General features: G+C 36.8%; 1 protein-coding gene and 1 long non-coding RNA gene across 2 annotated transcripts in view; one reads left to right on the top strand and one right to left on the bottom strand.

Moving 5' to 3' along the window:
- On the top strand, nt 1-562 carry LOC149618221 (uncharacterized). The gene is made up of 2 exons (XR_016375242.1): nt 1-153; nt 216-562. It is a non-coding gene; the product is annotated as an uncharacterized LOC149618221 (long non-coding RNA).
- Nucleotides 563-18,767: 18,205 nt separating this feature from the next.
- The window catches only part of LOC149618219 (uncharacterized), a 93,764-nt gene continuing 87,019 nt past the window's right edge, over nt 18,768-25,512 (bottom strand). Inside the window, exons 3-5 of the mRNA XM_089855384.1 lie at nt 21,801-22,160; nt 21,326-21,499; nt 18,768-21,224 (exon numbers count right to left, since the gene is read on the bottom strand). Coding sequence (XP_089711510.1) covers nt 20,376-21,224; nt 21,326-21,499; nt 21,801-22,160 — 1,383 coding nt within the window. The 3' untranslated portion in view covers nt 18,768-20,375. The remainder of the gene's footprint in view (nt 21,225-21,325; nt 21,500-21,800; nt 22,161-25,512) is intronic.

Here is a 25,512-nt window from a genome sequence, read left to right as displayed (position 1 = left end):
TATAACAGCAGATGTTATGACGCAGTTGGTAGCGTTCTTGTATTACGTATCTCGAGTCCGGGTTATATCTTTGAAAATAATTCCATCTTTCAAAAACTCTCGGCTCCGCCTCAAGAGTACATTCTTTGGGTGGAAAATCTATCACGTATTTCTGTAAGATCTAAATTAACTAAATAACTGGTTACGTCACACGGCTCCAATCCTATTCCGAAAAGATAATAGTTGCGGAATAATAAATGATCGTTCGGCCCAACCTCGGAAATTACAGTATTTGTTTAAGATCGAAAGTGAGACCATGTAGGCGTTCAACTTCAACACGAATCCATTCCAAAGACGCCTGCTTGTTAAATAGCAGACTGCTGCAGTTATACGATTCTCATCGTACAACAGTCAAAGACCACTCCAATTAGGACAATGATCTTTATGTTTTTGGGCCTTTATTCGTTTCAAAAGAAATTATTGGATTTTTTTTCTCATATAATACAATAAAAACACATAAAAACAGAATAAAAGACAATAAAAACACATAGAAAACAATTAAACACAATAAAACACAATGAAATACAATAAAAACAGAATAAAACACATTGAAAACACAATAAAAACAGAATAAAACACATAGAAAACACAATAAAACACGGTAAAACACATAAACAGAATAAAACACATTTAAAACACAATAAAACACGGTAAAAACACATAAAAACAATGAAACACAATAAAAACAGAATAAAACACAATGAAACACAGTAAAAAACTAAAAACACATAAAAAGCCATGAAACACAATAAAAACAGAATAAAACAGAGTGAAAACAGAATAAAAGACAATAAAAATTAAAAAGTTCTGAAAACTTACATTTGTTACCCTTTATTGCATCGAAAGCGATATTTTGTACCGTTTATTGCATTGAAAACAACTTATAGAACTATTTACATCCTTTATTGCCTCGAAAACTACACATCTTACGATTTATTGCATTAAAAAGGACATCTTTACACTTTTTTTCACATAAAAACCGACAATTTTATACCTTTTTTTTCACCTTAAAAACGACATACATTTTAACAACTTGGGAATGTTTCTTTAACACTTATAAGAAGCACTTGCAGCTGACAATTGACATAGTAATTGCCTTTGTCGAGGGCACAGATAAAACGGCTCTTTTTTTCGTACCAGCTATTTCGTGTTAGTAATCACGCAAGCTCTTGAGTATATTATACATATATATATATACACTTATTCTTTACTCGGTATGAAGATGTCAAAGGCGATGGGGTGGATTGGCTGACATGTTGGGGGGAGGGGAAAAAGGAATTACCTTTGGTTGTATAAGTGGATAGATATAGATGCTCGAACGGCAACGCACTTCTCTCTCTCTCTCTCTCTCTCTCTCTCTCTCTCTCTCTCTCTCTCCAAAGAAAGGTGAAGCACTCGGGGTATTTTTCATTAGCTAGACAACAGTCTACTCCGCGGGATATCTATTATTTCCCATCACTATTGAAGGCAAGAACACCACGTGACATCACTAGCTCTCACACTGAGAGTGCCAGAAACGAGGGAACACTCACTTGCCAGTAATCTCTAATCATTCGATTGTAAAATCCGTGTTTCCTTACGACTAAACATTGATAGGACAACAAATACGTTGTCTGTACTAAGTCCAAGTTTGACAGCAGCGCCCCACTCACCAGGCGTCTTCACTTTACCCTGAATCTATGACCTCCCTACTTCAATCACTTCAAAATTACAAGCTCCAGTTTCTAAGTTACCAGAGATTACCAAACTTATGGATGGAACATATCTTATGAAACCAAGAAGTGATATCTATAGTTTATTAGGGAGAAGGTATAAATTCGCCTGCACATTTATAATCTAGCTTTATCTCTAGTCCAAACGTAGACGTAGCCTGTCCGGACTGTTAATCCCCCCCCCTCTAAATTACAACCAGCAGCCAGCATCTCATTGGTTCTTGAAAACTCGTGCACGTCAGCGCGGCGATGCGAATGAGGTAAAAAATTACTTGTATTTTCCTCCGACTGAGGAGCAGTCTGGGAAATAGCCCGGGGCCTCCTTTTACGTCCCCCCTTGTATTTTGAAAGGGGGGACTGTCTGGGACTATGGCACGCGCGAATTAATACTTCGGCATCTTATACCTTCTCCCTAATAAACTATAGATATCACTTCTTAATGAAAAACCTAAGCAGCAGACGACCTACGCTCTATTCCCCTCAGAAAGGATGATTTAACCAATTCAAGAGACCAGGACCACAGGCTTAGAGTGAAGAACCTCTTGGTTTGTAGCGCGAGATAAAGTTATTAACGCGAATGTCAGACCTTTAAACAAGTTTCGTATATATGAATAGAGCTTCTTTGATAAACGAGTGGCCATCACGCGAGCAAGTCCCTTCCCTTCCCCCTTCCCCCCTTGGTCAGACGTGGGCCCTATTAGTTATTTATTTTATTGAAACCCGAAATGAAAAAGAAGGCATGCACGCAGTCGAGAAGAAGAAGTCTTATTTTGGGCAGTGACAGCCCATTGACGAAAATTGATTAAAGCTAGTATATACTGCAAAATTTAATTAGAGAAAAGTTTCTCGAAACCAATAACCCCGAAAATTAATGACTTTAAAGGCGTCAAACCATCCCTGTTAAGCACCGCCCCCCCCTCTCGTCTCTTGACACCTTAAAAATAATTACTCCAAAAGGAATTCGCAAATATGATCTTTATCAATAAATATAATTAGGAATACATAAGTTTATAATAAGTGATATGTTCCTTCCATAAGAATGAATGGCACTACCTATACGAGTTCGTAATGCTACTGAGATGGACTTACAGTACTCGAGATAACTAGTTCGAGAAGGAGAACGACGGAATTAAGCGAGTCAATTGAAGTCCTACCTGCTACACTCGGTTGGTGGTGCTTAATTAATTTTGCAGCTAGGACCAAGTTCCATCTAGGTCCTATTTAGTCTGAACTTACTAAGCCCCCCAAATTTGACAGCAGCGCCCACTCACCAGGCGTATGTCACTTTACCCTGAATCTATGACCTACTAGGCTTACAACCTCCAGTTTCTTAAGTTACCAGAGATTAACAAACTTATGGATGCAACATATCATATGACGATAAGACCTTACCAGAAGTCCTTTTGTTTGAAGAAGCCATATCTTAATTCACGTCATGATAAAAATAAACTTTAAATTGTTTAGAAAATAAGTTATTAATGAGAAAATTAATTCTGCATTAAATCCAAATAAACTATATTTCTTTTAAAACATATCATACCTTTAATCCATTTGTTGTGGTTTTTGATGAAACGATGCCGGTTAAATTCCCACGGGGACTACCAGAGTATTATTATCATAATCCTTGGGATTACACTCAGCTAGACGTCTACAAACTACAGATAAAAGTCACGACCAAGGCTTATATGTCGGGGACCGGTTGGCAACTGCGATGATCATCCCATCCTTTTGTAATGTAGGCCATTCAAAATATATATGTATATATTTATGCCGATATACAATAGGATGATCCAGATCCCCTTTTCATGCACGAGCCCATAATCGTCCGCCACGTGGCTAGTTAAATAGCCACCCATGCAGTGTCCCATTGCCCTTGACGAATATTTATAACATCCTCCCTTTGAAATCTAGGGGAAAAAAATACACCAGAATTAGGCCCAGTAACAAAGTCGATTACTAAAATTCAAGATAACTGTTGGGGAAAAAGCGATTGGCAATTATTTTGGGGAAAATTCGATTGGCAATTATTGGGGTGGGGGACTTTTTGCAATTATCGGAGAAATCAATTAAAATTATTGGGAAATTCGATTGGGAATTTTTGGGAAAAAGTGACTAGACAGAAACAGTCTCATTCTGAAAAGTACAATTTCAAAAAGAAAACCTGCTTTCGAACTTCGAAGTTAGATCCATGTCCTGAATTTTTAACTAGTCCACGTTTCTTTCAAGTTAAATAAGACGTAGAATTGGGATGCTATGAGCGCTAACTCACGTACGATACCTGCACCACCGGTACCCTGGAGTACCAAGCAACCATGTGCCATCATTACTCATTGTATCGTGGTTACGATTACCAACACTCTGTTAAAACTCTCCCCTACAATTACCCGTAGACATCTATCTATAAGATAATGTACATTTTCGTATCTTTTTTCTTATAAAATAAAACTTATTCGTAATCTTTTCAATGATTCTCAAATAGCCAAAGGCGCCTAAACAGACAGACAGCACCGCCAAAATTTATTTATTGCAGAAGTATATTTTTAAAAATGCTATAATTTATTTAGTTCCATGGTGAAAAATAAGGGACAGTTACCATCAAGTGAGGAGAGCATTCTTTTTATAACCATTGTTCGTAGGATTACAAGGCAAATAAAAGGACACGTGTCATGATGGCGTCGAGTCTTTTTCAACACCGACGTCGTTGGGCTCTCAACGCCTATTTCTATTGGCCTAATACGTTTCGGCACGTGATCTCATTCACGTGACCGTCCTCGTATTTGGAAAGTAGGCTTACACGTATAGCGTCGTTGCTGTAAAAATGGCGCTACGAATTTGGTCTCGCGCCCGTGTTATCCTATGTCCCACGATGCTATCATATCGGGATTACCTTTTCGGTATCTTTCCTAGGCTGTGTTTTGGTTCGCAGGGGTTTTTTAGGCCCGGGACCAAATCTCCGTAGCTAAGCGAGACCGCGTCTTCCATTTCGTCATGTTGCCTTATCTTGAACCATTTATCTTCCACGTGAGACATTAATGTGTATTCATTAATTTGAATTCTAACTGCGTGCGAAAGGATTCGTACCGTTGAAAATTCTCTATGCACAGTTTTGCATATTTACTTTAAACCGAGTAAAAATCTTCTTGGGTGCAGTTTCATGAACACCACCAATTTTGAAACGTCATAACTCTTGATTAACCATACCTCCACGAAAATCCCTGGGGTATGTGATAACCCTAACTATCCTTTATCAAAAGATATCAAAACATTGGTCCTAGATAGATTAGGTCTTGAGATAATCAACTTTGAATGAAAAACCAATTCCTAATATTTGATCCTAGTGTGACGTGAAACAAAACTTTGAAACGACATAACTATAACTTAGAAACAGTTCCAGGAAATTCCCTCGAATATCCGATGGCCCTAAACGTTCTCTATCCAATGATATCAACAACCTGGTCCTACATTAATTAGGACTCAAGAAAAACCCTCTTAATTTGGAACCTTCATTAAATTAAAAACAATTACAAAGATATCCCTTAAACTTAACGAAAAAAATTCTAAATACGTTTCTATTTTGAAAATTTTCGTACTGAAATTCAATACGCAAAATAAACAAAGTAACGAGGGACTAGCTCGTAGCGTAGGCAAGAATCAGATAAGGTTGTCCTCTCTTTTGTCCCGGTGGAGAGAGAAGAACGAGTAGTATGAATGAAAGATGGGGCGAGCGTCGGAAGTCTTTCAGTTGTCACAACAAAGCGTCAACGGGGCGCGCAATAGTTAGATAGGGCTTTCGCATCATTGACTCTGACGGGGTAGGAGTCCCCCCTCGACCCCGTCGTGCGGACTCCCGAGTCTAATACATATATGGGGGCCCCCTATGGGACGATACGCGCCTCACTCATTATACAATTTTGACACGCCCGCCATGGGGATACCGATCGCGACCAAATGTCGCGTTTTCAAAAACCAAAGCTCTCCCTCTCTCTCCATAGAATTGTACACTTTTATGAAATGCGCAATGCTTATGAGTTGACAATCATTAAACAAAACAGCGTAAAATTATAAGCATTTTTCTACCAGCCATCTTGTTCCCCGAAACATTTTACGCTACGGTCAACTTGTTCATGCATTCTTGAAGTTGGCCGAGTTGGTGGTTCGTTAGGTGAGATTGTTAAAAAGTGGCACAAGATTCTAAAATTTCTCATGAGGTTTTAAAATTTGGCCGAGATGGAAAAGGGTCAAAGTGCAACTATTTAATAACGTTACGAATTGGCATGTTTTTTATACGCGTGACGATTTATGGGCACAAAGGGTTGGGTATCACGCCACTATATCTGAATTAGAAATCTGAAGCGTACTCTGCTTGGTTCATCTTCGTTAATAGCGCGCTATAAGAGCTGGGGCAGATATTAATTTCCGGTGAACCCCTTCCCGCCTTCTAGTCGCACTTGACGCTTCACCATTAATCCTTTTATCTATACTTACAACACACACAACACAACCCGACATTCTGAGCTCAATCGATTATCAGAGTGGCAAGGATCAAAAACAACCAATCAATAGAGTCCGTGGATGAATGAAACATTCTTCAAAATCTCGCGCTACATTTTTGAAAACCTCACGCCAAGTTTTAAAACCTCGTGCCTAGTTTCAAAACTTCGTGCCTAGTTTTAAAACCTCGTGCCTAGTTTTAAAACCTCGTGGCAAGTTTTAGAATCTCGTGGCAAGTTTTAGAATCTCGTGGCAAGTTTTAGAATCTCGTACCAAGTTTTAGAATCTCGTGCCAAGTTTTAGAATCTCGTGCCAAGTTTTAGAATCTCGTGCCAAGTTTTAGAATCTCGTGCCAAGTTTTAGAATCTCGTGGCAAGTTTTAAAACCTCGCGCTACGTCCTAAATGCTTATTGATCTTCACCACACTTTACAAAATGACTTAACCAACTGGAGATAGGACGCCTGCCTTTCGCCATAAAGCAAACACTTATCAAGTCACATGGTATATCATATCTCAGGTCGTCGTGGAAAACCGGAAATTTTGATTCGATTACATTATAGATTAGGCCTAGAAGAAAAGAGTACTTGTAAGTATACTCGATGACAGTTACGTTATCACCAAGATTTATGACTGCAGTTTATAAAATACAGCTTTAATAAAATATATTTAATTTAATTTTAACTAGGCATAGAATCTGTTAGCTTTAAAGGTCTTATCGGCCATGGAAAAATTTCCTTAAAAATATAGATATTTTTTTCATGGACTAATAACTTAGTTTAACTGTATGTTTCGAGGAAACGTCTTAAACAAGGTAGTAATTTTCCAATGAAGATATCTAATTACCATCTTAATTGACTTAGGGGAGGTGTGGCCAACTGATAAGCGCTAATAGTTTATTTGTACAAGTTTGAAGATATTTTACGTGGAATATTGTTCTGACAGCTGATCTAGGTATATCGTTAAGTTAATTATGGTTAACGTATTTTTAAATCCTTAAAAACATCCCCCTATAATTGCTTTGTTAAGACAGGTTGGGTTAGGTATTGAAGTTGGATACCAATGTAATGGTTTAGCCCTATATCTTAGATATTTTGTGCATAACACTACATACTTCTTATAGCTAAACAACGCTGTAAAATACATAGAAACAAATTAAGTTTTCTAAACTATTATCCTTCAGTTTGGGATGTTCATAGATATAATTATTTGGGCAGTTATTATTAAGAAAAAGGGCAGCATGCATGGTCGAGGTATAGACATACAGATGACACTAGAGCGTATAATTAAGGTTAAATACTCAGAGGCCGGAAGAGTTCAGTAGAAAATAATGGAGATTTAATGAGGAGGTTTGACCCAATGCCGACCTAAGCTCCGAAATTAAGAAGTTGCAATGGAGAGATCGAATAACAGAACCTCGGTAGATATAGATAGAGTCATTTCAAGTAAACAAGCCCAATTGCTACCCTTAGCTATTAAGGGACCCTTTGCTTATTGCGCCGCGAGGTATCTATACCTTACAGGAAACGCCAGGTGAACCCCTTATTTAGTTAGTTCCGTTTTAGTTTCTTTTCTTCAATTGCTCCAATTAATGAAACCAATATCACTGGATGATAATTCTATCATTAAAATGTTTACGAATCGTATATATATGTAGGTACGTACGCCTATCGTATGTTGTTTATTGCTCATGAATTTATTTCAAGAAGTGATATCTATAGTTTATTAGGGAGAAGGTATAAATTCGCCAGCACATTTATAATCTAGCTCTTTATCTCCAGTCCAAACGTAGACGTAGCCTGTCCGGACTGTTAATCCCCGCCGCCGCCTCTAAATTACAACCAGCAATCCAGCATCTCATTGGTTCTTGAAAACTCGTGTACGTCAACGCGACGCGAATGAGGTAAAAATTAAATTACTTGTATTTTCCTCCGACTGAGGAGAGCTGGCGAAATAGCCCGGGGCCTCCTTTTACCTACGTCCCCCCTTGTATTTTGAAAGGGGGACTGGCTGGGACTATGGCGCGCGCGAATTAATACTTCGGAATCTTATACCTTCTCCCTAATAAACTAGATATCACTTCTTGGTATCATGTTATATCTCTCAAAAGTTTTTAAATTATTGCTATGGGCATAGCAAAGTTCTTAATTCTTTGAGATCCTTTCTTCTAGTTTAAAATTACTTTTGATAACTACTAACTAGAGTTTCTAGGTTATACAATACATTAGGGGGAATTTTAAACTCTCTAAAAAGTTTAAATAAGTTCATTTAAACTTCAATAGCGTGTTGCGAATTGTCTTTCGCGGTTGCAAGGTATAATATACAGTTAAAAGCATTTTGAATATGGCGTGTCAGTTATGGTATCTTTAGCGCGTCTCATACTCTAATATTAAACGAGAAACAAATGATCTTCTTTTTAAGTATAAACGCTGGGAAACCGACTCTCTTTGGATTTCCCTGCCCCTTTTGCAAAAGGACAATTTACCGAATCATTAAGAAACGTACTGGATCTTTAAAGTCTCGCCTACGAATTTTGTGTCTCGAGTTTTCGACTCTGTTTGGGTGCGTTCAGACCTAGAAATCGTCTTGAAACGACTCAAAACGTGTGGTAGGTAAATCCGTAATGGATGTATACGAAATAAGGCCCGGTAATTCCTTACACTAAAGGCTAAGATGTCTACTCCTCTATTGTGTATCCTCTATGGTAAATTTAAAGACGTAAACCGAAATTGTGTATATAGTCTGAACGCACCAGAGTCGCTATTACATTTTAGGTAACGTTCTGAGGTAAATTACACCTGTAAATATCACCCATTCCATTATACTCTGACACGCTTAAAACCATATCTGACAAACTAAAACTAAAGAAGTTTCAGGAACTTCAATGAAACAAAAGTTTAATTTGAAATGGTTCTTATGATTACAACCCTTTTATAACCGTTATAAACCGCAAGGGGGGTCAACCTGATGTAATTCTTAATCGCATTAAAACATTTTACATTACAACAGTAATTAAAAAGATATGGAACAGAAGGAGATTCCATTTTGTTTTGGTTTCTTTTTTCCTTAAATTAATGTAGGCCTACATATACATTTAAATGACTGAATACACTTAAGTCTAATAGCTTTTTACTTTTTCTAATACTTTTCCAAATGTAACGTGGGTATTTGTACAATAAATGTGAATGTGAATCAGGGAGGAGTACAAAAGGAGATGAATTGTGCACACGCTTATGTCTGGCCCCACGATTGCCACATCTCGCGCTAAATTTTATTCGACTCCGAGCTCGTCCCATGGGTATATTTTAAAGGGAGGGTGTAAGAAGGAAATTCAAGTGATATTGTAACGATTCTTCTACTAATTACAAGACCTATCTGCGTGTAGAGAAACCTCTGAATGATTTTAAAAGTGGAAGTAGTTAGAGATTTCATAGATAATCAGAAATTCGCACCTCCGACCAATCACGTAACGCCCTGCTTTATTATTATTAACAGAATTATTATCCATTAAATCTCATCAAACTAATTTGAATTTTGAAATCATTCGTTAAGGTTAATTTGTAATTTCTAACTCTTTCACTACGCAGATTAGATTGATTTTATATAATTAGTAGAGTTGACAATAAAAAATCTCACTTGATTTTCCGTTTCATACTCCCTTCAATAAACAGTCCTTTCTCCCATCCCATTGTGGGAGGAGTCAAGGCTCTCGGGGTTGAAACCTAGATCGCCTCAAAATTCGACTCCATTTCAACTTGTCCCTGCCTGCATTAATAAACCTTCGGTTCATGGTACCGCAAAGTTTATCAACGGGTTGGTTAAAATAACTATTAGCTAAAAACCGTACGGTAAAAACCATTAGTGATTTGTATCCTTGGTTAAACAGCTGAAGGGTTTTTTTTTACTTTAGTTTTGATAAAAATAAGCGACGACAAGGGACTTTTTATTTATTCAATGTATGTCGAAAGAAGAGGTTTCCATGTCAACTTAATGATTTTAAGCGAATTTAATTATTGTTAATAATGTTTTATCGTGACAAAACACCGATCTATGTATGTATGTTTGGCGTGGAAGGTTCGTATGTATGGCGTGCTTGTCGAGGGCAGCTTTAAAACCTCCCCATTCTGTAGTGTACAACGTATCTACACGCATAGGGCGGTACCAAACTTATTTATTGAAAAATATTTGCAACTAATATAATGTGGAACTTTGGAATCCTGCTGGCCAAATACGACTTCAACAGAAATAATTTTAATAAAATAGTAGATATGCGTTGTCCGCGTGTTTTGAGGGATAGGAAGCCGGGTTTTATTGGGGGTTTCTGGATTTTATTGATTTTTTCTGAGTTTTATTGGGGTTTTTCTGGGTTTTACTGGGTCATATTGGGGGTTTTCTGGGTCATATTGGGGGTTTTCTGGGTCTTATTGGGGGTTTTCTGGGTTTTATTGGGGATTTTCTGAGTTTTATTGGGGTTTCCTGGGATTTATTGGGGTTTTCCTGGGATTTTTTGGGGTTTTTCTGGGTATTATTGGGTTTTTTCTGGGTATTATTGGGGTTTTTCTGGGTATTATTGGGGTTTTCTGGGTATTATTGGGGTTTTTCTGGGTATTATTGGGGTTTTCTGGGTATTATTGGGGTTTTTCTGGGTATTATTGGGGTTTTTCTGGGTATTATTGGATTTTTTCTGGGTTTTATTGGATTTTTCCTGAGTTTTATAGTGGTTTTCTGAGTTTATTGGGGTTTTCTGAATATCTTTAGAAAAACTACCTTTAAAAAAGAAATTATTTTACAATTTAAATTCATCAGAATTGAAAAGTTTAGTGCTGGGTTTCATTATTAAATAGGTCTTAAATATAACATATAAAATAATAATTTGCGACATGGAAAAAATTAACATTAATTGAGCAGAGCTGGTCTATGACAAATACACTTGATTATAAATTAAGCTTAGCATGATCAATTACAACTATCATTTGATGTCAGAATTAATGTAGATGATAGCTCTAAAGTAAAATCTCTTTAAGAGAGCTTGCTGCCTAGCTAAGAGAAAACAGTGGTTAACGAATTAGAGCGGGGGACCCCTATAGCGCTACTCATTCTGAAGTCGTTAATTTTAATTAGCGGATCTCTTGACATCGTGGCACGCGCTCCACACCAGTCTTAACACACTAATTGCTGAGTGACGCTTTTTGCCCCAATGCATGATAAAAAGTACTGTAGGCCTAGTAATTCGCTAGACTATGGGTATGGGTATGGGTATGGTTTGAGAAGATCTTTTTATTTTTTTGGGTGAATTGTTTAAGAGCGTGGCATACGCCAAAAGGGCCTCTTAATAAGGGATTATTAAAGAGACATTCTGTCAAAATATACAGAGTGATATTTTACGGGTTGTTAATAGTTGATCTAATTTTCTTAATTGACTTCTTTTTTTTAATCGTCACTTCTGTGTTTCAGAGAAAACGTTTTTGAGTCAGAATTTTATTTATTGTTTTGAAATCGTTTTTTGAAATGTTAACTGTTAATAATATTATTGTGTAATAAAAAATGATTTACAACACTTAATTTGTTGTTAAATTATGATTTAAAATTAATATTTATTGCAACAAGAGCTTCAGAAACACGTGTTCAACGTTGAACGCAATTTTCGTAAATGCAACGAAAATATTTTCCCAAAATAAAATTTAAATTCTCTGGCCAAGAATTAAAATTGTTAAATTTCCCTGACTATGAATTAAAAATAGTTAAATTTCCCTGACTATCAATTGAAAATGGTTAAATATCCCTGACTATTAATTAAAAATTGTTAAATTTCCCTGACTATTAATTAAAAATGGTTGAATTTCCCTGACTATGAACTAAAAATTGTAAAATTTCCCTGAATAATAATTAAAATCATTAAAATTCCCTGACTTTCGTGCACAATAATTAAAATCATTAAAATTCCCTGACTTTCGTGCACAATAATTAAATCATCCCAATTTCCCTGACTTAAGTTTACCCAAGAGTCGCTTTTTTGCCTGGACTAATCTTAACTCACCTTTAAAAATTCCCAGCCCAGTCAATTTTTAAATTCCCTTATTTTTCCCGGAAAGATCTTCTCCCAAATTCACTAGCAATAAATTCAACCCCAATAATAATAATAATAATAATAATAATAATAATAATAATAAGAAACGCTTTAACCGCAATTTTAAAAACGTTTATAACGTAACAGAAGCCTATAAACATAATTGGGTGGGCCCTAAAATAAATAGCGTAACGAAATTAAGGGACGTTAGTCGACCCTGAAGGGCTGAAGCCTTGGTATAGCGGCAGCGGGATTTGAACTGCTGCAACGCCAACCCAAGATCTAATAGGGTATTAATGTTGGCTAGGGTCTTAGGGATAATTCGTCAGGGAGTGGTGGTAGTGGTGCCTTGCTTCTATCGAGGCCCATTAGCCAAGGCACTAACCCTAATATCCCTTAATGAAGACAAATGAACCACCAAATCTCCATGTAAGATTTTAGAACCCAAAAAAAAAAACGAAACGAAAGGAGAACTTGAAAACCCAAGAGCTAAGCTATAAAGCTTCATCATTGAGTAGGACCTTAATGTCTTTATATACAGGACAATTATTTAAAAAATCTTTTTAAAAAAATATTTTAAGTAATAATATATGATATGCTAATTAGCTGATCCATAATTAACAAGAATTCACTTTCTTTTTCTTTACTTAAATCATAAGTTCATGGGGATATGTTCAATACCATAAGTTTGTCACTGGTAACTTGGAAACTGGAGCTTGTAATTTTGAAGTGACGTAGACTTATTAAATTTAATTTCAAAGTACACCATTTAAAGTTATAGTAAATAATGCGTTCCCCTAACTCCATTGCAATCATAATTTATGCTAATTAGGTCCCAACAAATGGTTATCATTTTAATAAACTAAATTGAAAATTATAATAAAATCTGAATCCTTTTTCCAAAAATAGGTAAAAAATAAAATATAAATAAATAAATTTTGAAAAGCTTAATTCTGTCATTGAAACGTTTTATAAGGGGGGGGGGTTATACCCCATTTGAACCCCCCAACCGGTAAAGAAATTGACGAAGATGATATGACGTCTTGAAAACCACTTATGGATGGATGAAGAAGGGGTGCATACGCGCAGACATACTTGGGCTTAAAGTGGTAATAAAGCATCCAAACCAATTCACCCACCAAAACGGTCCCCTATTTATTTAGCTTTTTAAAATGGCGTCACCCCTCGTGACTCGATCGTCTCGTGCACTTAAAGTCGGTATCATGGACGTTAGTGTCTTTGAAGGGACTAGATATTTACAGGCTTCAATCACCATCTGGACAATGTTCATCAGTAACTTGTGGGTTAGGGCTGCAGTACCCTTGTGGGGGCTCAAAATCAAAATCTAAGGGCTGGTCATAGAAGTTACATTTAACATTTCATCGATTCACTCAAAATTCAGTTGATTTCCCATAGAACCATCCATCCCACTCATGTACAATACTTCGGTCCTATAATAAGAACATTGTGTTGGTCCTTTTAAAGGATGTTAGGTCCATGAACGTAACGGCACGAGCTTTAATAAGCTCGTGAAATGGAGCTAGGGTCGTGTTGGTAAGGGGGGGGGGTAAATGGGGGAGGGGGGTAAATGGGGGAGGGGGTAAGATGGTTCTGTCTAAATAAGGCGGGAAGAAGACGACAGGGAATTGTCATTAGTCTTAATCGCCACCACCCGCACCAGGACCAACCAGTTTACGTTTTAAGTAAAGACGAAAAATTTAGTTTAGTTTCCCCCCACCACGTTTGGTTCGTTTTCTACAGGAAAAATTCTTTACCCTGGCTTGCTTCATTCCTTCATTCCTTCTCCTGATGGGTAGGTGGGTAAGGTATGGTACGGTACGGTTATTAGAGGAAATGGTTGATTTAGAAATTAACACGGAAGATGCAACCATCATGGTGGTCCCATCTTGGGCGAGAGAGAGAGTGAGGTGAGAGGGTTAGATGGGGTAGAACTCTAAATAGCCTATAACGATGCCTCTGTACCCTATCCATCTACGGAACAGCAATTAACGAAGTCCTCCCAGCATCCTCAGTTTTTAAATCGTTTTGGTATGGGTCGTACAAAGGTACGAAAACTTTTTCAATGCCTCATGTGTCTTAAAAATACTAAGCTAATTCGTGAGCACTAACCCAACCCAAGACACCACGGATACTACAGCTCAAACCGTCTTCACACTATGCTTAAATACCCAAATCATAGCTCAGAAAACTTTTCAATGCCTCACGTACCTTAAAAATACTAAGCTTATTCGTGAGCTCTAACCCAACCCAAGACACCACGGATACTACAGCTCAAACCGTCTTCACACTATGCTTAAATACCCAAATCATAGCTCAGAAAACTATTCAATGCCTCATGTACCTTAAAAATACTAAGCTAATTCGTGAGCACTAACCCAACGGATACTATAGCTCAAACCGTCTTCAAACCGGGCTTAACAACCCAACCAATAAAGAATCTCAGTAAAACCACTTTCTCTCAACCAGGTACTTCACAAACCCAGAGTTGATCTGATGTCCTCTTAACTTAAAAGAGTATAGAAATGAAAATTGGATCGCGCGAGATCTCAGTGGCTCGGTTAGCGCGAGCCCAAACTGAGTTTCGATGTTCCCCATTAATAACTGGCGCTAGAGTGATCGGAGCCAGGAAGTAAGCACGCTCTGAACTGCACGTGATGCGCGCGTAGGTACAACCGAAGCTTTTATTTTCAACAAAATAAATTCCAAGCTGAGGAGACGGCGGCAAGGTGAAGGTGTGACTGCAGGCTGTACGTTTTTAAACGAAAGCAATTCCAACGGTACACTTAAGCAATTTATTTTGTGGCGCGCGCCTTCGACTCACTAAACTGTTGCAGCAACGGGGACCCCCAAAAGAGCTAGCTAGCTTGGATATCATTTACCCAATGAATTAAAAGACAACCCCCCTCCACACCTTCTATCTCTATCTCAAGTACTTTCTCTTTCTGTCTTCTTGCCTGAAGTACTCGGCGATTTAATGAAGTAATTGCAACGTCGCTTTCCCCCCTCTTTGCTGTTCTTAATTATAATTAATTGCTGCTTAAATTAAGGGATAAGCATCTTGGGTTACGGGGTTTTTTTCTTTCAGGATAAGCAAGAACACATACAGTTAATAGGAATTATTGTGTAGCCATTCTCAAAAACCAGATAGACTAATCATTATGTATTACCAATTTTACATCGCGAATCTACCTCGCTGCCTGTTGCACCTCGCGTTGCTACCTAAACGACAGTTATAAAGACGCCATCAGAATTATGACCTTGGGGTGATGGATAGTAAGTTCTCAAGCCCGGTATACCCACAATACCCGAAATCATAGAAATTAACTTGAGATATATGGTTACACAATGCCTCCTAGTAGGTGTATGTATTTCTGGGATATGATACAGTGTTGTACTTGAAGTAAACTAGTGTTGCAAAAGTTAACTTACCATTTTGTGAAGTTGAAGTATAAATGTTCTTTACACAGTCGACTTGAAGATATTGTCAATTTGAGGAACTTGTTCACTTTTAATATGTTAACTAATAAAATTTGTAATTTATGAAAATTTAATTCACAAAACTACACGTTTAAAGAGGAATAGTTAACGAGACACGTGCTTTCAAAGAAACAGCGATTCTCTTCGACGACCGCTCTCCTCAACGGACGGAATACAAATGAATTTTTTACCAAATTAAAACTTAAAAAAACTGATCTACTTGGCCTAGGTTAAAAACATATTTTTTCATTAACATTTTCTTCAAATTTTTATAACAAGTTTTTTATCAACAATAGAATGCAGAACTAAAACACTGATATCATAAGTTCATAAGATATGTTCCATCCATAAGTTTGTAAATTCTGGTAACTTAGAAACTGGAGCTTGTAATTTTGAAGTGATTGAAGTAGGTAAAGCGACATACGCCTGGTGAGTATGGCGCTGCTGTCAAATTTGGGTAACTTAGTAAGTTCAGACTAAATAGGACCTAGATGGAACTTGGTCCTAACTGCAAAATTAATTAACCACCACCCACCGAGTGTAGTTAGGACTTCAATTGACTCGCTTAATTCCGTCGTTCTCCTTCTCGAACTAGTTATCTCGAGTACTGTAAGTCCATCTCTCAGTAGCATTACGAACTTGTATTGGTAGTGCCATTCATACTTATGGAACGGAACATATCACTTATTATCATATACTGATATGACATCAAGGTCAACACTGAAATGAAATCAAGAACACCATTCTCCAATACTTTAGACCAAAAATATAATATATTACTTAAATTCAAACCTAATTAAAGTTAAGTCTAATATCAATATGATAAACAGACATCTAAAGCAATATACCAATACGATGCACTTAAATTTTATACCCCAAAGTCAATCTTCGGAAGAGAAATTTAAGAATAAGTAAAATTAAAAATCACGAGCGATACTGATAATTATAAAATTTTCCTAAATCAAAGCTATAAAGGTCAGAATATAGTGCATGAATGGCGCCGGCAGAAAAGTACTTTAATCCTTAATGGAAACCCAACTCGTTGCAGCAGGGGTCCCTGTTTCCCAGTGGTGCCTGGGGTCCCGGGGTCCCGATCGACCCTCGTCGCTTTGACGCATCGCCCAAACTTTCCTTCCAAATATATATATATTTATATTCATCCTTTTCATTTAAATCCCTTGGGTTTTCAAATTCTCCCTAGCAAGTATTCGACGTACTACTTAGCATAAGTTTATAAGTGATATGTTCCTGCCATAAGTATGAATGGCACTACCTATACAAGTTCGTAATGCTACTGAGATGGACTTACAGTTCTCGAGATAACTAGTTCGAGAAGGAGAACGACGGAATTAAACGATACAATTGAAGTCCTAACTACACTCGGTTGGTGGTGGTTAATTAATTTTGCAGCTAGGACCAAGTTCTATCTAGGTCCTATTTAGTCTGAACTTACTAAGTTACCCAAATTTGACAGCAGCGCCCAACTCACCAGGCGTATATCGCTTTACCCTGAATCTATGACCTCCTTACTTCAATCACTTCAAAATTACAAGCTCCAGTTTCTAAGTTACCAGAATTTACAAACTTATGGAATGGAACATATCTTATAAACTTATGTACTTATTAATGCAGTCATTGGAATAATTCGGGAAACTTTGCACGGTCGACCCAATCGACTCTCAACTTAAAATAATAATTTTAATAATTTAAAATTAACTCTTACGAATTAAAATGATGACCGGAAATTAGTACCGAAATTAAATGCAATATGAAACTACACTTATTTACTCGTCCCAACTTTGAATGGTTGGTCTTTCTTGTAAGGGGACTTAGGACCAAAGCACGGTAGGAACCCAACTTTGAATCAAAATGGATAACTTCTTTGAACCATTTTGGGACACCGTTGTCAAGTTACGCTTACAGTGGTACCTTTTCTTATGGCCCCCATAGCTCACTTGATCATGTTGCATTACTGACCCTTGATCGAGTGGTCTACGCATTAGCAGACGATGTACAAGAAGTTCTAGGGTTCCTGGTGCGATTTTAATGAGATGACCTATAAGGAAACTGATTATTTTACTGTATGTAGTCTGAGTGGGCCTTAAGACACCTCGAATCAATCTGGCGAAACACTAGGCCTAATATTTAAATTTAAAATCCACTTCCGGTAACATGTACAAACCGTCGTGAGAATCAGAGAATAAAATAGAATACAAATTAGATTTTTGTTAAATAAATTGTGAGAACCACTATAGTCAGTTACAACCCATAATTATATAGATACGAACAACCGTTTCTAAATCAAAAAAAAAAATTAAAAATTAAACGCGAGAGGTTTTTGTCGTTGTCACTATATGACATCTAAGTTCCACATTGACATCGGTTGGGATGAAGGCAGGTGCAATTGTGAAAAAATCTTAAGGCATAATTTCGTTTTGACTGTTTTGAATGATAATGACATCGGTAATAGATTTCTAAGTTTAATGATAGGTCTTTCGGTGTTCCTACGCGACCCAGATCGTGTAATGACGAAGGAAATAGCCTGTTATAAACTCAAAATAATTCAAATCATGATTGGTGACATTTTTTTTTGATTGAATTCATTAAAACGGTTAATGCTAATTAATAAATGGCGTTTTGCTTTAATTAAGATGTTGAATTTTAAACATTACAAGATATTCTGTCAATATACTATGACCTTTTTCAACAGTTGTCTTTAAAATAATGGTTTTAAATACTTTACTCACCATATGGTTGCGATGTAACGTGGTGTAATCTTGGCTTGACCTATGACCCAATGTAATAATAAGTATTTTTTGCGAGAACAGCTCAGGTTTGGAACTGAATACCAGCTTTTCAATCTATTGTAGATGGCGTAGTTGAATTGTCCTTACAAATGACTGTCAACACTGTCGATACTAATTTTAAATTAATTTAAATTAAAAAGAAATAAAAATTGATATTTTCAATTTGAAATAACATGAAGTTTATTTTATACTGCAAAGACATGGAAACATTATGTATTCACAAACTGATGTCGGTATTTAATTATTTAATTTAATTCCACGCTGCCATATTTAAATCCGTGTGATGACGTCAGTCGAGAATTTCCGTTTAATTAATTGTTACTACATTTCATTTATTTTTTTTTTCATAGGAACTTTAGTCATTGTAATGAATTATGATTGCTTAAAAAAATTTCTTGATTTTAATTTTAATTTTAATTTTACAGCTTTCACGCCTGTTTTTTTATCAAGGGGAATTTGAATATATATTTTATATAATTGATTTTTAATCACACCCTTCAGTCGAAGAAAAATTAAAATTTAAAACTAATTTGTGCCAGTGGGTGTTGGGGATCGAGGTTCAAGATGTAAAATCAATTAAACGATAAGTGATTCAATTAATTTAATTAATTAACGGAGATACATTGATTAAAATTAATTTTGGGGGTTAATTTACTAATTAAGATTTCCCAGCAGCCTTTTCGTCAGTAAATTAAAAAAAAACTATAAAGCGACCTCTACTTTTTCTTTTTACGACTATTTACAATTAACTATAAATATTTATTTATTTTAATTAATTATAATAGGAAATAAATTAATCAGGATTAAATTTGCCATTAAGAAGAAACAAAGGAAGGGGGGGGGGGTAGAACGATAATGGTGGATTGTTTTTAAATATTTGTACATTTCTGGACTTTAATATAAATTTATTTATTTTAATATTATTTTTACTTTTTTTAATAAACGGGAATGCTTATCAAAATACCGTTGATTTAATTAATTCGGTTCTAAAAACTAAATTATTTATAAACTAAAAAGAAAATTTATTTTATAATTAAAACTAATCGAATTAATTATTTTGTTGCACGTGATTCGACTAAAACATTAATTAAACTAAAACAAAATAATAAATATCACCGTAATTAATTATTTAATTATCTTTTATACCATGCCAGAATATTTAGAAGAAAAAATAAAACTGATATCTCTAACGGACATATTTTTTCTGAATTTTTAATTTTATACAAAAGTTTCTCACCAACTGGGGGCAATTTTCGTTTATTTCTACAAAACTATGTTCAAATGGCGGGCCTTTTTAGTTTTCTAAATCTAAGGCGATACTTTAATTGCAGTTTGTTTACCGGGGGAAACATAAGCCAAAGTTATAAAATGGAATCCTTGATCCCAATGGTAAGTCAATAACTAACACAAGTACATTACCTTCCTTGTGTTGACCCCTATTATCTATCGAGGAGGCCTGTGAACGTTTAGCTCGCTAGAGGCGCTCTACGTCACTTCTACACTTCCCGCCATCGCTGTTAAAACGCCCTTAATTCAAATTACGCGGGAATCCGCTGATAAACAGCGCCATCTAGGCTACAATATCGTCATGCCTTGTAGATAACTACCAAACCTTCCATGGGTTGATGTTAAATGAACAGTTAATTACATACCATTCCTCAAAGATTCCATATATGAACTTAAGCCTAATACCCCGATGGTCTTATGATCTAGATATGTTATGTTTTAATTTATATTATTACTTTAATAATTTGATCGATTAGTTAAGCCTTGTACTCCTCTTCGTCATCAGCGTCTCCGTCACCTTCGGACATCTTACGCGTCATCCTCGTGGAACCGTCTTCGAAAGTCAAGGGAGTAAATGTCGAAAGAGTGATGGGTAACGATGATAACCCGTTAGAATCCGCCGCTACCGATTTGACGGAATCCCTACCACTCCCCGCGCCGTTTGGTGACAATTCCCCCCCACCGTATTGATTACGTTGGTCTAACGGACTACCGCCGAGGCTTAGCGGACTCCGAACGGTTTTGTTGGGCGAAGGTGAGGATACGAGACTACGACTAACGTTGACACTTTTGTTCGGTGGTGGTGATCGACCAAGGCTTAAAGGACTGACTAATTCCGCTCCGGGACTAACCGGCGGACTACTACAATTACTGGCCGCGCTACATCGCGACGCGTTACTGTCTCTATTATCCAGGCTGGGACTTTCGGCGCGTATTAAAAATCCAACGGGTTGGGTAACGGCGAACAAAGCGTAGGCGCTACCGCATTGCCGAGAATCAGGGTTCCCGTAAGGCGAAGACGTTGACCTCCTACGATCCAATTGTTGTTGCATCGAATGCCTCTGTTGATTGTCTTTATTGGCGCGCGCGTTTTGTTGCTGTTGCTGATGCAGTTGTTGTTGTTGTTGGCTCAGTTGGTGCAAGTGTCGTTGGATATCACTAGGAATGGCGCCGCTTCCCAATCTCATTCGGTCAGCGGCTAGAATGTTGTCGATGCTAAAAGGACTCGGTTTGTGCAGTAAGTGATTGGTACCGTGATGATTGGCCGAGGAAACGGAACCGGATGATTGTGGAGAGAGGAAACAATCACGTGGACTTCCACCAGCCTGATAAGTATAATAACATACAAGTGGAGTTTGAGTTAGTAACAAGTTGAAAACGGTTTCAATTATGTTAGTGTTTGTATGCTATGGAGCTATTATCTTACATTTGTGCCATTGTCACTCAGACACGAGGATTGAGATTCGTCATGGACTCCCAGGTTTGAGTCGTCGGTTATATCAAGGTCAGGTGACTCCCTACCCGATGAACAACAAGCCGGCACACGATTCTGGTCTTCGCCACATTCAATTACCAAGTCTTCTTCACGTCTGGCCAGAATCTGCAAGTACATTGCCAATATTCATTAGACATTTAATACCAAAAAAACTTGAGTCCTAATCTGGTTAGGGTCTTAATTATTTTCATCTATTAGCATTTTAAAAAGGACGGAATTAACTTCCGGTGGTATGTGAACATAAAAGAACTCAGATGGGCTTCAAAGTTAGGCCTACCAATCCACGGAGTCATATCTTTGTTGTTGACATACCACCTATGAAAACCCATGGTGGTTCCCAACACACAAGACTCTACTTTACCCCCAACTTTTCAAAAAGGTTTATTAAGTAATTAGGGTTAATTACCTGTCGGACTTCGATGCCAAGAGAGAGCAAAAGATTCATCAGGTCCATTCCAACCAAATCTTCCGGTGACTTTTTCCTATTGACGGATCGAAGTTCCCCCAGTGTTTGCGCCAAGGCTTCAGTCAAAGACGCTAAATTGACACCGGGTTTGCATTTGGCCTGTTGCAATCGTCTTCCTTGTCTATCCAATTGCTTTCTTAGTTTCTTCTCGCGTCTGTCCCTGTCCCTTCGTTCAATCTCGTCCGGAGGAATGGGGTCCCCACTGCATGTCTGGGGATGGGCGTTATGGGCGGGTCGACCCGGGCCTTTTTTGGTATTCTCTTTCTTACGCCATTTTGCTCTTCTGTTTTGAAACCAAACCTACAATGACAAGAGAGAATCCAATCTGTTAATTAACCCAATTCAACATAAAATAATTATTAAATAATTTAAAAAATATGTAAATATTTAATTTGATGATCTAAAATTAAAAATTATAATTAGAAAAGAATGATTTTTAAATTATTTCGTCCTTGAATACCAACCAACGTCATATCCGTTATAATTATTTGAAGAATAACCTTGATTGGCAAAAAAACAATCAAAATAGGTGACAATAATAATAATTAAATACTAAAATTAATATCACAGTCATCCTTAATTAATGTTATGTTATGTTTTGTTTAAAAAACCATTGTTTTACACTTAAACTTACATAATAAAATTTGTTCGATAGTCATAATGAAAGTGCATTATTTATATTAAAAACATTTTTTAAAAAACCTTTATTTAAATAAACTTGTATAATATTAAACATCATCCTTATTTCTATTTATTGACGTTGAAAATTGCTTTTAAAATAAATAAACACACCGAATGAAGTTTATTTTACAAAATTAAACGAAAATATAGAAAATTAAACATATTCTTGGATTTCTTCGGCATATAGACCCTTTCATTAATAACTTGCAGAGAAACCAAGACAGAGTCAACGCGAGACGGAACCCGAGTGTTCAATACACGCGGCGGGAGGTAAGCTAGCCGTCTCGCGCTCTATGCCTCTATCAGTCACGTGCTACTTGGTTAGCGCGAGAGAAATAATACAAGACTGCGTTCACCCCCGTCACTGTGGTCTTTGCTTCTCTCAAAAAATTACTGGAACGGTCTATAGAAAAGACAATTACTACTGCTAAAACAACCTTCCCATAATTTTGCGTTGCCCTATTTCAACCATTATTGTTAAGTCATATTGAACGCGCTCAAAGCGTCAAGTCATTTCGGCGAAAACAACAAGTTGTTGAGTATACGAATTTATTTGCGAAGCGTTGATTTCCCTTGACTACCGGTCATCCAACAAAACGTTTGGTCATTTAGAGAGTGCCTTTCAACTTCCGAATCCCAAATTGCTCGTTTAGTTCAAGCCCCTATGCACGCAATAGACTTGGCAATAGATGTAAATATTTTGAGAGTTTCGTTAGAGTGTACGTTGCTTATACAGGGTGTGTTGTAACAAAGGGAGGGTTGTTATAGTAGCGAAGTATTGTACATGAGTGGGATGTCCAATCATAAACACTTCTCCAATGTTAATTTATAACTTGTGTAAGGGTTAGGGAGTGCAATGAAGCATCCCTTGTGGGGGGCTAAATAAAAATCTAAGGGCTGGTCCAAGAAGTTACATTTAACCTTTTCGATTCACTCAAAATACAGTTGATTTCCCATAAAACCCCATCCAAGCATCCCACTCATGTATAATACTTCGGTCCTATAATTACCAAGCTCCCATTTTGGAGGAACACCCTGTACACGACATGTAACACAACAACAACTAGAAATCTTTTATTGGTTTCGGTTTTCATTAAACATAACTTTTATTTAAATGTTAATGGAAATTTTGCGGTGGGTTCTATGCTAAAAGACAATCAACTAAAAATGGAAAGAAAAAAAAAACATACACATACAGCATAAACCTTGTTTCGATAAAATTTCCATTTCATGTTATGTTAATTTACATAACACGGAAAATTGTCCAATGCACTGTTAAAACTATATCATCGTTTAACGAAGTATAAACGAATGGTCAAATGGTTTACCGCTTCTCAAAGGTAAGGGGGTATTCACTGCAATCAATGATATAACGTCGTTGACCCCTAGCATTAGTCAGAATAAGTTTATAAGTGATATGTTCCATCCATAAGTTTGTAAATTCTGGTAACTTAGAAACTGGAGCTTGTAATTTTGAAGTGATTGAAGTAGGGAGGTCATAGATTCAGGGTAAAGCGACATACGCCTGGTGAGTGGGGCGCTGCTGTCAAATTTGGGCTTAGTAAGTAAGTTCAGACTAAATAGGACCTAGATGGAACTTGGTCCTAGCTGCAAAATTAATTAACCACCATGCACCGAGTGTAGTTAGGACTTCAATTGACTGGCTTAATTCCGTCGTTCTCCTTCTCGAACTAGTTATCTCGAGTACTGTAAGTCCATCTCAGTAGCATTACGAACTTGTATTGGTAGTGCTATTCATACTTATGGAACGGAACATATCACTTATAAATTTATATGGTTACAGTCTGGGATTGTGATTAGTGTTGGCCCCCTCGACAACTCATATACTCAACTGGATGAGATTTGAAATAGGTTTATTTCGGAATCGTGAACTGTTATATTATAATAGTTGAACACGCCTTCAACATTACGTGTAAAAATATAAATGGGATATGTTTTAATGATATAAACAGTAATAACATATATTACGAGATATATAAAACACTGTTTAACTCGAAGAAAACCTATTAGACTATAACATTATTCAAATATTAATGTCCGTTGTTTAAATCAGAAAATTACAATATTCATTTACAATTAAAGACTAAAATCTTTTACCTAACATTATAATAAAAAGACAGGTTCTTTCGATTTACAAACAAGCAGTGCGGTTCGGTTCGATTCAATGTTGAATTAAAGTATGTACGCACGAAAGGGGACTCGCAACAAATGCGTGGTGTTGTATGGATCAATAACCAGAACGCGTTATGGCGCGAAAGACAAGGCAAAAGGCGCCAAATCGTGCACGAGTCAGGGCTCAACTTAGAACTTTGTTTTCTCGACAAGAGCTTGCTTGCTTGCTTGGGTTAACCTAACCGCTTTGCAAAGTTCTGGAGCTGTGTTTGCACGACCATTCTTTTGACAAGGTGTATGAAGGCAATATCAACCCTTGTGGAAATAAATGGCATTCCCTGGTTTGGACTGCGTTAGGTTCAATGGGAAGTTAATATTGACTGCCATTGGTACTGAAGGAAAGGGGAGGTTCGTGGATTGGTTAGCAAACAAACCATCGATGACACGTCAGATGTTCAAAAGAGAATGGAAATTATTTTAGCTGTCATATTTTCTTTTTTTTGAACAGCCAGAACGTTAACGCGGTTTACCACTAAACATAAACGAGTTTATCAATTTTTTTTTAATCAATATTAGATTAGAAATACGGTTAGTGTAGTAATTGGAGTTGAAATAAAATTATTTTTTGAATTATTAGGTTTAGGTTGTTTTCAATATTTACTTTTGTCGTAATCACAAGTATTGGGTATCTTTGGAAAGGGCAGACATGGGGCTATAACATACTCGAAGGACTTCCCTGTATCTCTTATAGAACCATAGTTAAAAGGTGTTATGTAATTAAGTCCATGTTAACACTATGGAGAGGACATCTATATACATTTTGCTTAATTACTCGGGC

This window comes from Phalangium opilio, unplaced genomic scaffold (genome assembly GCF_054372755.1).
Source record: "Phalangium opilio isolate 3A_F unplaced genomic scaffold, DU_Popi_V2 ptg000209l_1, whole genome shotgun sequence".
In the NCBI taxonomy this organism is placed as follows: Eukaryota; Metazoa; Arthropoda; class Arachnida; order Opiliones; family Phalangiidae; genus Phalangium; species Phalangium opilio.
The sequence above is the reverse complement of the archived record's forward strand: the minus strand, read 5'-3'. Positions and strand labels throughout refer to the sequence as shown.